This window comes from Harpia harpyja, chromosome 9, assembly GCF_026419915.1.
Source record: "Harpia harpyja isolate bHarHar1 chromosome 9, bHarHar1 primary haplotype, whole genome shotgun sequence".
Classification (NCBI taxonomy): domain Eukaryota; kingdom Metazoa; phylum Chordata; class Aves; order Accipitriformes; family Accipitridae; genus Harpia; species Harpia harpyja.
Window position 1 is genome coordinate 33,587,179 of NC_068948.1, and position 11,166 is coordinate 33,598,344.

General features: G+C 46.9%; 1 protein-coding gene across 7 annotated transcripts in view; it reads right to left on the reverse strand.

The window, feature by feature from the left end:
* SETD1B (SET domain containing 1B, histone lysine methyltransferase) overlaps positions 1 to 10,093 on the reverse strand; it is a 55,200-nt gene extending 45,107 nt beyond the window's left edge. For 5 of the 7 annotated variants that reach the window (XR_008236476.1, XR_008236475.1, XR_008236473.1 and 2 more), the window contains exons 1-6: positions 9,611 to 10,092; positions 9,145 to 9,299; positions 8,589 to 8,687; positions 7,815 to 8,085; positions 4,654 to 4,766; positions 726 to 1,901 (exon numbers count right to left, since the gene is read on the reverse strand). Coding sequence is in view for 3 of the 7 variants with exons in the window: in XM_052795475.1 (XP_052651435.1) it covers positions 726 to 1,901; positions 4,654 to 4,766; positions 7,815 to 8,085; positions 8,589 to 8,687; positions 9,145 to 9,299; positions 9,611 to 9,683 (1,887 nt within the window). In the remaining 4 variants the exon portion in view is untranslated. Of the gene's footprint in view, positions 1 to 725; positions 1,902 to 4,653; positions 4,767 to 7,814; positions 8,086 to 8,588; positions 8,688 to 9,144; positions 9,300 to 9,452; positions 9,527 to 9,610 lie in introns of those variants that run through there. The other 2 variants (XM_052795476.1, XM_052795477.1) reach the window with 2 other exon arrangements.
* Positions 10,094 to 11,166: the final 1,073 nt, after the last annotated feature.

The window sequence follows — 11,166 nt, forward strand, 5'->3', positions numbered from 1 at the left end:
TACTCACACTTGTTGCAACAGACCTCCCAAACAGACACACCATGCAACGTAATTTCTCTGTCTGCTGGCACCATTCCACACTGTTAAGCTCTCACCGTCCCTTCAGCCACGAATGCCCCAGCAGAGGCAGCAAGCTCCACTCTATTATTGGAAGACTCAGTGGAGCACATCCCCCACAAGCCAACTACCTCCCCCTTTCAACTGAGCAAAGCGAGTATTAAAACCCAGCAACTGTCTCCCGTTCAAACCAGATGGCACAAATAGCTGGAGAGCTATCAAACAAAGTATACATTCAATACTTCAGCATAACATGAAAGCCCCGTTAAGCAAGTGTGTGCATACATACACACCCACGCTCAGGGACCAAAGCAATGGCAGAAAGTGCTCGATTAACTCCTCTAGTGGCTCAAGTGTCTGTCGACACTCAGGACATTCACACAGCATGAGCACTGGCCAAACTTCCGTGGCTTGTGCAGTCCTTGAGCTCTCCTGAAGCTATAAATTGCAGCAGGCTGCTATTATAAACAAGGAAAGCTGGAGACTGGCAAGTTGATTAAGACCATCACTTTGTGTCACGTCTAACTCATTTCCAGCTGCCTTGAGTAAAAGAAAAAGCCACCAGAAACCCTATGCTCCAACAACACTAAAAGAAAAGAGTGACTCCCTGCCCTGTCCAGCTCTGCACGTATGCATGGAGCTTCGTAACTCAGTTCCAGCTCACTTACCTCGTCCATTTTTTCTGACGTCGGAGTCTGGTCACCAGGCACCATTTCTTTAGCCTCCGATGTCTCAATTTTGGAGGTCCTGCTCAGCTGATCAATGGGAGTCATGCTGGCCTCCGATGTCCCCCGTGAATTCTGACTCAGAGAAGCCGTCCCAGGGATGGGCTCCTCGTCATCAGAGTCAGGTAACGGCGTTGGGCTAATGTCCTCCAAGCCTGTGCTGGAAGGGCGCGACGAAGGCGTCTGACCTCTGTAACCGAGCTGAGAGTTTGAACTGTACATTGGGATGGGAGAGAGCTGGGAAGAAGAAGAGGAAATAGGGCTACCTTCCATTCGGATCTCATTATCCGAGTCATGCTCGTTAAGAAAGGGTAACTTTGTTCTCTGCTCTTTTAAGAGCATCTCAATCCTTGAGTCTAAACTGTTATGCTGCATTTCAGACTCCATGGTGGGGGTGCCAGGGGTCTCACTTCTCTCTGGAGTCTGAGAGAAGGATGCTGTGCTTGGTTCAGGAACAGAGTTTGAATCAGGCAAGGGCGGAGGGTCCTCCTGTTTCTCCTTCACTGGGACAAAATCGATGTTAGTGGCAGTGCTGCTTTCCACAACGATCTCAGTGGGAGGTGGCACAGGTCTTCGGTACTCTGTTTCCCTGGAAGTTTGGGGAAACTGCTGCTCATCGGATTGGGGAAATACAGCTGGTGCTTGGTAGGGAGAGAAGGCAGATTTGTAGCTCGAAGAACTAGAGTGGCTCAGGGGAGGAGTGTGAGAGAACTGAACTGGCTCCTGCTGATGGGATTTGTACGTACTAAACTGATGCTCTGTCCCTCGGTAAACACCTGCCGAGTTATGAACATAGTGATGTCCTGGTCGACGGTTGTAGGCATCTGTAAATTTTGTTTCGTGTCTCCTGGGTTTGTACCCACTGTCCTGCCCAAAATGGTACACAGGCGTTGTCTGACGACTAGAATAGGTGGAATCCTGGGAAAATGGCGTCCCTAACCGTGGGGTGTGAGGTGTGCCTTGGGACTGTGGCGTAAATTGGCTGTATGAGTTTGGGGTGTCTTGCCGACAGCTGGAATAGGCTGTGTCATGGGAAAATGGCGTGCTACTGTTTGGGGTAACAGATGATCCCGCAGAAGAAAGGTTACTGTCTTTCAGGCGCTTCAGGGAATCCGTCAACTATAAAAACAGAAGAGAGAAAAGCACCTAAACACACACTTTTTAAAAGATATTTGTCTAATCCATTTGGTTTTCAGAGGAGTTGAGTACCCAGGAATTTGCACCGATTTCCATGGCAAAAAAAAAAAAAGGTTACAGCATCCCTGAAAACACAAACCATTATCCATTATTAACAGTTCCCTTTGATTTAAAAGGAGGCGGCAAGCAAAGAGGAACTTGTCTATAAGAGGAGGAAGAAGAAAGCAGATACAACAGTATTGCTTATAAGCTATACCCAAGACCATCAGGTGAACAGGAGACTTGCACAGTACTTTTAGCTAAGAGTTTCAATTTCTATCAACTATGTAAGGCTTGTCTAAATTGCAAAGAGGAAAGATAATTATGAAAATTCTGACATACGAAATTATCAATGTATCTTTTTTGTGAACAAATCGAAACATAAAAATCAGCAAACTCCCAGCCTGCAACCAAACCTAGGCAGCAGGGCTTTGTGTTGGTCCAACTGAGGGAGCTGACCCAACACCCTCTCTACCAAATGTTCATCTGTAACAACAAGGGAGAAGGCTACAGGTATAAAAGGCACAAAAAGTTCTCAACTGCCAGAAACACCATTTTAAACCCCTTCCCAAAGACAAATGCTCAGGTAGAGCACTACTGATAATGGCATTTGAAACTGAAACCCTACAAGCCTACAGAACAGCCAAGTAATTGCTCTGCAACTCACTTCAGAGGCAGATTCAGGGGGTTTCTAGGAGCAGTCCTGCTCCAACTCAGACTCTGCTGAGTCATAACAGTGCCACACTAATCATCAGTGCTGGAACCAATTCTCCATAATGCAAAGCAAGAGCTCAGTGAGAATCTTCCTGCAAGAGAGGTAGGACTGAGCTCCAACTCCCCAGAAGCACACCAGGATAGCAAACTTGTGAGACTACAGGCTGGCTGCTCCTCTCCCAAGCACAGGTAGGTAGAGAGACCCTTAAAATGACCTGCTTGAAACATGCCAGCACCATCAAACTCAAGCTGAGCTCTCACCTGCCTGCTATGCTCACACCCATCTCACCCACTCAGTAGTGTGGACTTGCTCTTGGTGTGACCCCCTAGAGACCACAACCACATGGACATCAGGAAAGTTTCTTCCTCAGCTGTTCTAAAACCCACAGAAAGGGTCAGGAACCAGCCACGTGCTTCCTGCTAAAATCCACATCTCTCCGCCTTTGGTGTAGATGTGATATGGATTGTTTTTCAGTGGGGTTTGGATATGGCCTAGAGGCAGGGATTGTGGCTCACAGAACTGTCAGGTCCTTGCAGCTCTGCATGAGGTGGAAAGCAAATGTCAGGAGTTATTTTACTAAAACTACAACAGCAAACAAGTTTGTTGGCAGATTTGAGTGACAAGAACATGCTGCAAACAGTTAAACTTACACAAAAAGCAATAATTTTGGTGGTAATTGGGAAAAAAATCAACTCAGGATCATAATATAATACATGAACACAATATCCTAGAGAAACAATCTTAAAGATAATCACAGCAGGGACTACTTTGGGGGATACCACCAATTAAGTGTTTTGCTGTTAACCCTGAAGAAGGAGTAAGAACAAATCTGTCCATTTTTATTTCAGATGTGTAACCAGCAGAAATGAAAAGCCAGGCCCTGCTCATAGTAGGGCTCCCAGCAAAATCATTACTTGCCTCCCTCCTGCCTTTAAAAACACCTTGCTGGGAGGTAAGGAAGAATCAATCTCTTTATGATTTTGTTAAAAGGATACTGGGGGTTTGCCTTGTTGCTGTTGGGGTGGTTGGTGGGAGGAGTATTTTATTTTTTCAGATCAACGGGATTTTCATGTTCAATGTGCAGCTCTTACCTGTCATGAAAACATCTGCCCACAGAATTAATGAACTTATGGCATTTTAAGAAGTCATAAGAATGCAGAGAAGTAGAGAGAAGGGGGGAAAAGAAAAAAATCTCTCCCAAATCTCTTCCAAATTTGATGCCTTGAAGTGGGCTCCTAAGTCACAATCAGGAGCCAAAGTACATTTAGAGAAGCCAAGGGGGCTGACAACTTCACACAAACAGGCTTCACTTGCCCTTCGTCCTCTCATCCCAGTGGGGTTCACAGGGGAGCAGGTAACTGTACAAAGCCATTTAGAGAATTGTACCCTAGATATCGACAGACCCCTGGAAGCCCTCAGGAATTCTGTCCACTTTTATTAACAACTGATTCCAGTGACTAATTAAGATTCTGGAAAATTTATGCCACTATTCAAGATCAGACACCTTCCATCTTTTAGCCTTTAAGCAAGGCTGAAGAACGTACGCGCTAAGGATTACATACTGCAGACGCTAGGCCAAACGTACCATTGTAAATCATTCCCCCTGACTTCAAGGGAATAATCTCATCTCAGGAACAAATCTGATCCAGTCCTAACTGCAGGAATTTCTAATGTTAATAGGGCACATACTGTCGGTTCTGTAGGTATTTTTCATTCAGAAAGACAAAAAGCACTTACCATGCTATGCAGACACCAGCATACAGATTAGCCACATGCACTGCATTCACAGAGAGTTACATTTGCTATGGCAATTATGACCAAGTTATATTTAAATGTGAATTAGTAACATCCACTGAAACTATGGCAAGACAAAAAAAAAAAGAGGCTAAATTAAAAGTGTTAAAACGCTAATGTTAATGATGCATTTGTTTGGAATTTTCTAGAAAGTTACTCTTAAAAAAAAAAGCTAAGCAAACATACCTGGAGAGTTTCATTTACAGTTGGCGATACATCCTGTTCGGTGCCTACAGGAAGGGTCTGAGGAGTGTAAAGACCATTAACGAGCAGTTCATAGAATCGCATGCGGGTTTCACCTGCACAGACCACAATGGAAGAGTTCATTAAACAGAAATAACACAGCTGATGTAAAAATATGTATTCTTGACACCTGCATGACCCTGCTCCCACTCCCAGCTCACTGCATCCACACAACAGAGGAGCAGGTATCACCTCTGAGGCTCGCAGGGATCATTTTTAAATAATCTGCTGGGCAAGTGAAGTCAGACACTCTCTTCTCCAGCCAAGACAAGGAGGTTTCTAAATCCTTTTTTCTCTTCTCAGCCTGCTTGGCAGCTCTGCTCTTCACCATGCTTTCTGGAAAGCAGCAGTTTACCTCCTCTCCAAAATGCCAGGCAAATAGCTTGCAGATTTGAGAAGTGAAACTTTCACCCAAGGGACAAGCCTCTGCCAACACCCAGAGCCACTTCAGAAAGCTCTCCCAACACACCTTGCTAGTAGAAACTGGCTGTTATTAATGCAAACACGATGCATGGGAATTCCAAAGACAAAACCCTTAACACTGCTTTTCCAAAAAGACACTGACTAATCCTTCCCCCCCCCGCCCCCTAGTTTAAGGTGTGCTCAGCAGCATCCTTCGAAGAATAAAAGCCAGAGAAGCAAACTGTCCCATATATTGTTACTGAGCCTTAGCCTTTACATTCCTGAATTCTACAAAGACCCAGTTTCTTAATATTGGATTTTTCATTACTACAAAAACCCAAACCTACTTATTTTGCAGTCTGTAAGAAATCTGTCATCAGCTTCAAGGGCAACAGATTCAGACCTCAAAACTGTCTCAATTTCACATGGAAGGATAAAGAATACACAGAAAAATGGACAGACCCAGCACCTGAGCCCAGAAAATGAATTCAGGCAAGATCTCCCCCGAAACAGGACTACTTTCATGAGGAGCTCCTGCAGGATCAAACCCCAAACTCCCTGTGAATCACTTTGTGCAATTTGAAAGCAAAGCACCCCTTAGCACGATTCTGCATACTGGAAAACACTCATTTATCTTGAATAAATGCTGCAGATGAGGTTATTTGGTTATCAAATCTCATTTCACAAAGTCTTGAGCCACATCCTCAGCTATGTTAACTGTTTTAGTTCAACTAAAGTCATGACAAAATAGATCTCTTCGCTACAAGAGCTTGAAGAGATGCTTGAAATATTATGTTTGAAATACTAACACACACCACCCCCCCATAAGACTACAATGCCGTGGATATGGAAGTGTTAGGCTTACTTACATGTTTTCAAATAAATACAAAGTAATTGTTTAAAAGTTTCATAATTCTTTCTGGAAACTCAATATAATGCAGTAAAAGTTAAAATTTCATTTTCAAAGAGGTTTATGAATGTGAAATGCTTCCTATCTATTTCTCTAAGGACAGGTAATTATTGTGTCCATTCTGTAGATGGATAAACTGAGGCAGAGAAGTTGCTTTAAACTAGCTTGTCTTAGATGAGGAGACTGGATATATTAGTTCCAGATTCCCAGGCCTGTGTTCTGGCCAGATAGATAAAACGACATTTTTGCTCCTAATACTTATTTTGCTAGACTATGAAAATCAAGTTTTTAACCAACCTTTCATTCTCTTGAAAAGCTGAATACTAGAATGAAATGTTGAAAACTATACATATGTATTTTAAGAATGTCCTAACCTGCTAATGCTATTTTAGGAATAACATTTTCTCCCAAGAAACAGAAGCATAAACCCCCCTCATTTTCCTGATGCACAGCTAACTTTCTTGAACAGCTGCCTGTTCAAGACTTGCAGAGTAGTTTATAAACGGAGAACAAGTACGAATGTAGTACAATCAGCTTGTTTAAAATGCCTCTCATTAAGACGTCCACCACTTACGAGCCTGCTTTAGCTTACACTATTGAATCTACAAATGGTTAATTTGCTCTTAAATGTAATTTTTAACTTCAAATATCAAAATAAGCAGGGGAAGGAGCCTGTCTGTAAAAATTAATGATACTAGAATTTCAAAGTATACATATGTAAGATCAAGCTAGGCTCACAATATCAAATATTATACTACTACTGTGATACTTCTTCTAACAGTGACCAGTAATGTCAATAAACGTCCTACTATACCCTTTTAACACATGTGGCACACCAATTGCTGTATAGGTTGTGCACTAAATTGTTGAACCCTTTTAATACAGAACAAAAATATCAGCATTTTTAAGAAAACGGTGTTAACAGTGTCCTCTTCCCAAGAAAGAGTGCAGCAAGTCAGTTTTAAACTAGAAATGCCATGTCTGCAATGAAGAAGTACAAGCAGCAACTGATCTACACCTCCTCTGCTTTAGACATTTTCTAAAATTCGGGCACATTTTAGCAAAGCCCTTCACTAACACGCTTGGAGGAAAGAGAAAAGACAAAGCGGTGAAATGCGATGCTGTCATACTTCCAGAAATTTTATTGGGCTGCCTAGGGCTCGGGTCTGGGGCTGAGAGCTGGCTACCTCCAGGAGTCGGAGCTCCTGTCACTTTAAGAGACAGTCTCACACTTACACACTCGCGCACACACACTGACAAGTGCTGCGTGTGCACTCTTTTGCTGCCAGCCTCGACTTTGCTGCTAAGTATCAATGAAATGCCAGGCACGCAGAGGACAGCACCCAGCCCCGCTGCCGCCGCCAGAATCCAGAGATTTGGGTCCCAGGAAACGCCCAAGGTTTGCCCCAAAATCCCAAGTTTGCAAAAGCCAGGTGCCACGGGGTCCGGCAGCCCCGGGAGGTGGCCGAGCGGGGCCAGCCTGGGACACGGAGACAGGGGGCACGGGAGGCCTCCAAGAGCAGGGGACAGGGCAGGGTGAAGGCAGGGGACAGGCAGGATGGCAGCATTTTGCAAATTACAGGGCTGTCTCCTAGCAACAGACAACACATTTGGCTCCACGTGACTTGCAAAGGCCCCAGAAACCAGACCCGCTCGCAGGGGGACAGGAGCACTCCCTTCGTATTTTTAATTGCCAGGCCCTTGCGATCTGCAACAGCCTCTCGTCTTGGGAGAGGGACGGGCAGGGGCACTGCAAAACACAAACGCGTGAGGCCGAAATGTGCCCCCTCACCTTTCGTATCCAGCTCCACGTGGATGATGTTGCCCATGACGGAGGTGTTGTGAAGGTGCTGGACGGCCTCCCGGGCACCCTTGACAGTGGCAAAGATCACTTTGGCAATGCCCAGGTGCTTCTTGTTCTTGGGGTTGTAGAGAATCTCCACCTCTTCCACTTCGCCGTATTTCTTGCACATGTCGGTCAAAAAGTTTTCGCGGATGTTGTCGTTCAGCTTGGCAAAGGTGACCTGCTTGGGAGGCACTGGCCCCACGTAAAATTCATCAATCTGGAAATGGGCACAAGGTGGGGGGGCAATAAAAATAATCGTCATCGTTAACAAGCATGGGGGAGGGCATAAGGATGGCATGGGAGGGAGAGGGTTAAAGCATCCTGCAAACTTTGGGGAAAGAAAACTGCCTCCAAGGCTCTGAGATGAACCCTGGAGCTGAGCAGAGCCTCTGTCGCTGCACCCATTCATTGAAACCGGCTCCTTTCTGGGCTACAAATATGTATTTTGAGCAGTACTGTCAGCAGAGAGCCCCCCTCCGCTGCCCCCCACCCGAGAAGCCCCCAAGACACAGCTCCAAAACCTCCAAGTGATCTCATTAGACAGATGCACTGATTTCTCCTTATCTTTATAGAAGAGGATTATTGTTAAACAGTCTGCCAAATAATAATGTTAATAGGAATATGACTGTCATTTAAACGGTCCATTAAACTACTTGGAACTGAAGCTTCACTCCCAGATAAACAAGAATACAGAGCTAAACCCAGAAGTCAGGGCAGTACCTTGAATTTGGGGACAGACAGCTCCAACTCCTTAGTTTTGGTCCATATTCGCCCTATTCTGGGATCCCTGACACAATCCACAGGAGCGATTCCCGAGTTCTGGGAGGAGGAGGAGGAGAAGGAGGAGGAGGAGGAGAAAAAGCACAAAACCAGCAATAACAGGGCTTGAAATTTAAGACACAAATAAAAGAAAAAATAAACCCCAAGGAAGCACGGGCTGTCTCAAGGGAAGGGGAAAGCGCACACACACACACACACACGTGTCAAATTGCAATACTGCTGGGAAACGCACACAGATTGGAAACACAGAAATAAAGCCGCAGGTTTGGGCTCCTTCTCGGGCTCCTGACAGTTGAATACAGAGTGTCAGGTGGCAGTAACTTTGGTGGCTGTATGTGTGTCCCCCAGACCCCCCTCCCACACGCATGTGCTACGGCAGGGATTACCACGACCCGGAGGGACCCCCAGCCCCCAAAACGCCGGTAAGAAGGAGGCGGGCAAGCGGGGGGGGGGAGATAACACAATGGGGGAAACCCACGACCCCCCCGGCACTCACAGGCATGCTGAAATGTTGCCCATCGTAACGGTAGAGTTTGTGCTGTCCTTTTTTCAGAGCCGGGTCAATAATCAACTTGTAACTTCTCCAATGGTGATTTCTTTTCTCGACAGAAGTGCTGGCTTGCGTGCTGTTCTCCATTCCGTTGATCCAACCTGGACGGGGAGGGGGGGCGGGGGGGGAAGGAAGGGGGAAGGGGAAAAGAAAAAAAAAAAACCACACGGAAAACCATAAAGTTAAAAAAAATATTCAACAAAGACCTCTTCGTTTTTTTGTTTTTTTTTAAACGAGCCGCCCGCTCTACACACCCAGGCAGGGAGGAAATCCACCGCGAAGCGAGCCCTAAAATGGGGGAATTGCCAGCCGGGTCCCCCCCTCCACCCCAGCCAGACAAGAGGCAGAGAGGGAGGAGGAGGAGAGGAGGAGGAAAAAAAAAAAAAAAAAAAAAAAAAAGACCCAATCTCACTTGAACTCTGCTTTTTGCCATGATCTTCAGGGTGCTTGGCTTTTTCCCCCGCCTTGATCTCTCGGAAAGACATCGCGCTCGGTGGCTGATCGTCTCCGGGCGGCGAAAGGCGAGCTCCCGTCTCACATGGGGCCGGTTACCGGCGCGGGCTGGCCGCCAGGCTCCTGCCTCCCGTTTTCGCGAGCCACCACATATTGTGTGTGCTCGCTGCTGGCGGCGGCGGCCTCCCACAATACACCGCTGCGAGCGCCGCGAACGCCTAACCGCCCTCCGCCGCCTGCACATTCACGGCGGCCGCGCCGCGCAGCCCCCGGCCCGCGGCCGCCCGCCGCCGCCCCGCCGCCGCCGAGCGCCGCCGCATGGGCCGCCGCCGGGGTGGGTTTATTTTTTTTTCCTCCCCGCCCCGGGGTTAACGGCATGCGGGGGGGTGAGTGGAATCTGCCCGCTGCATTTACCTTAGCGCAAACTGTTTCTAAACAAGATGGACCTATAGGTGGGACAAGTTTTTTTTTTTTTGGTTTTTTTTTTTTTTAGGGGAAGACTTCGGCGAGCCCGGACCGGGCGGCCGCAGAGCCCGCCGCCCTGCTGCGGCGGGGGGGCCGCCGCCGCCGCACAGCAACTACACAGGGAGGGAGAGAGGGAGGGGGACTAAGGAGGGGAGCAGTTTTGCTTATTAAAGGTCCGGAGCCGGCAGCAGCCAATCAGCGGGGAGCTTCCATTTTGTTTTAGGTATTAAAGGCCGGGCGGCGCGGTCCCTCCGCCGCTCGCCGGGGCGCGGAGCCGGGCGGAGCGCGGCGGGCGCATGGCGCGAGCTTCGCTCGGTCCGCGGGGCCGCGGCGGCTCGGCCGCGGTCGGGCAATTGGCTGGTTAAAGGCAGCGGGGCGGCCGCAGCCAATGGGCGAGCAGCTTCCATGGGGCTTGAGTTATTAGACGGCGGTGTAAAAACATCCTTCAGCAGACAGCTAAGGAGAGGCCAACAGATCAGGCAGCCATTTTTCTGCAATGGAGCGAAATGGCCAACTGGGCTTTTCCTTTGTTCCAAAAGGGGGATCCGCCATGTGAATCCACACCGTCCGCTTGCGGGGGAGCGCTCGGGGTGGTGTTAATGTCTGGCACCATGGTAGAGGACTCACTGAAGAAGGAAGATTTAAAAACAAACAAACAAATTTAAAAAAAAGTGCGGATTTTTTTTCCCCTTATGGTTCGGGATCCATCTTTGTCTTGTGTAACTAGGTCATGGCACGCCCTATGTCAGCAGTTAACAATTTCGAATGCCAAAAAAAAAAAGCAGATACATTATTTTTAATTTTTTTTTGTTTGGGGTTTTTTTAAGCTTTATACAGCTCTCTGATGACCGAACAATAAATTTTAGAGAGTATTTCCTGTATTAAACACTTGAATCCTGGCCATTTTTATTAACTCCTTTGGTGCTTACAAGGTAACGTTTTAAATATAGGTATAGGAATAGTGAATTCTGGCAAAAAAAAAAAGGCAATTGTACTATGATAAGCTTTTTTTCTTTCTTTCCTCTTATGTTGTAAGTACCCAATCCATTC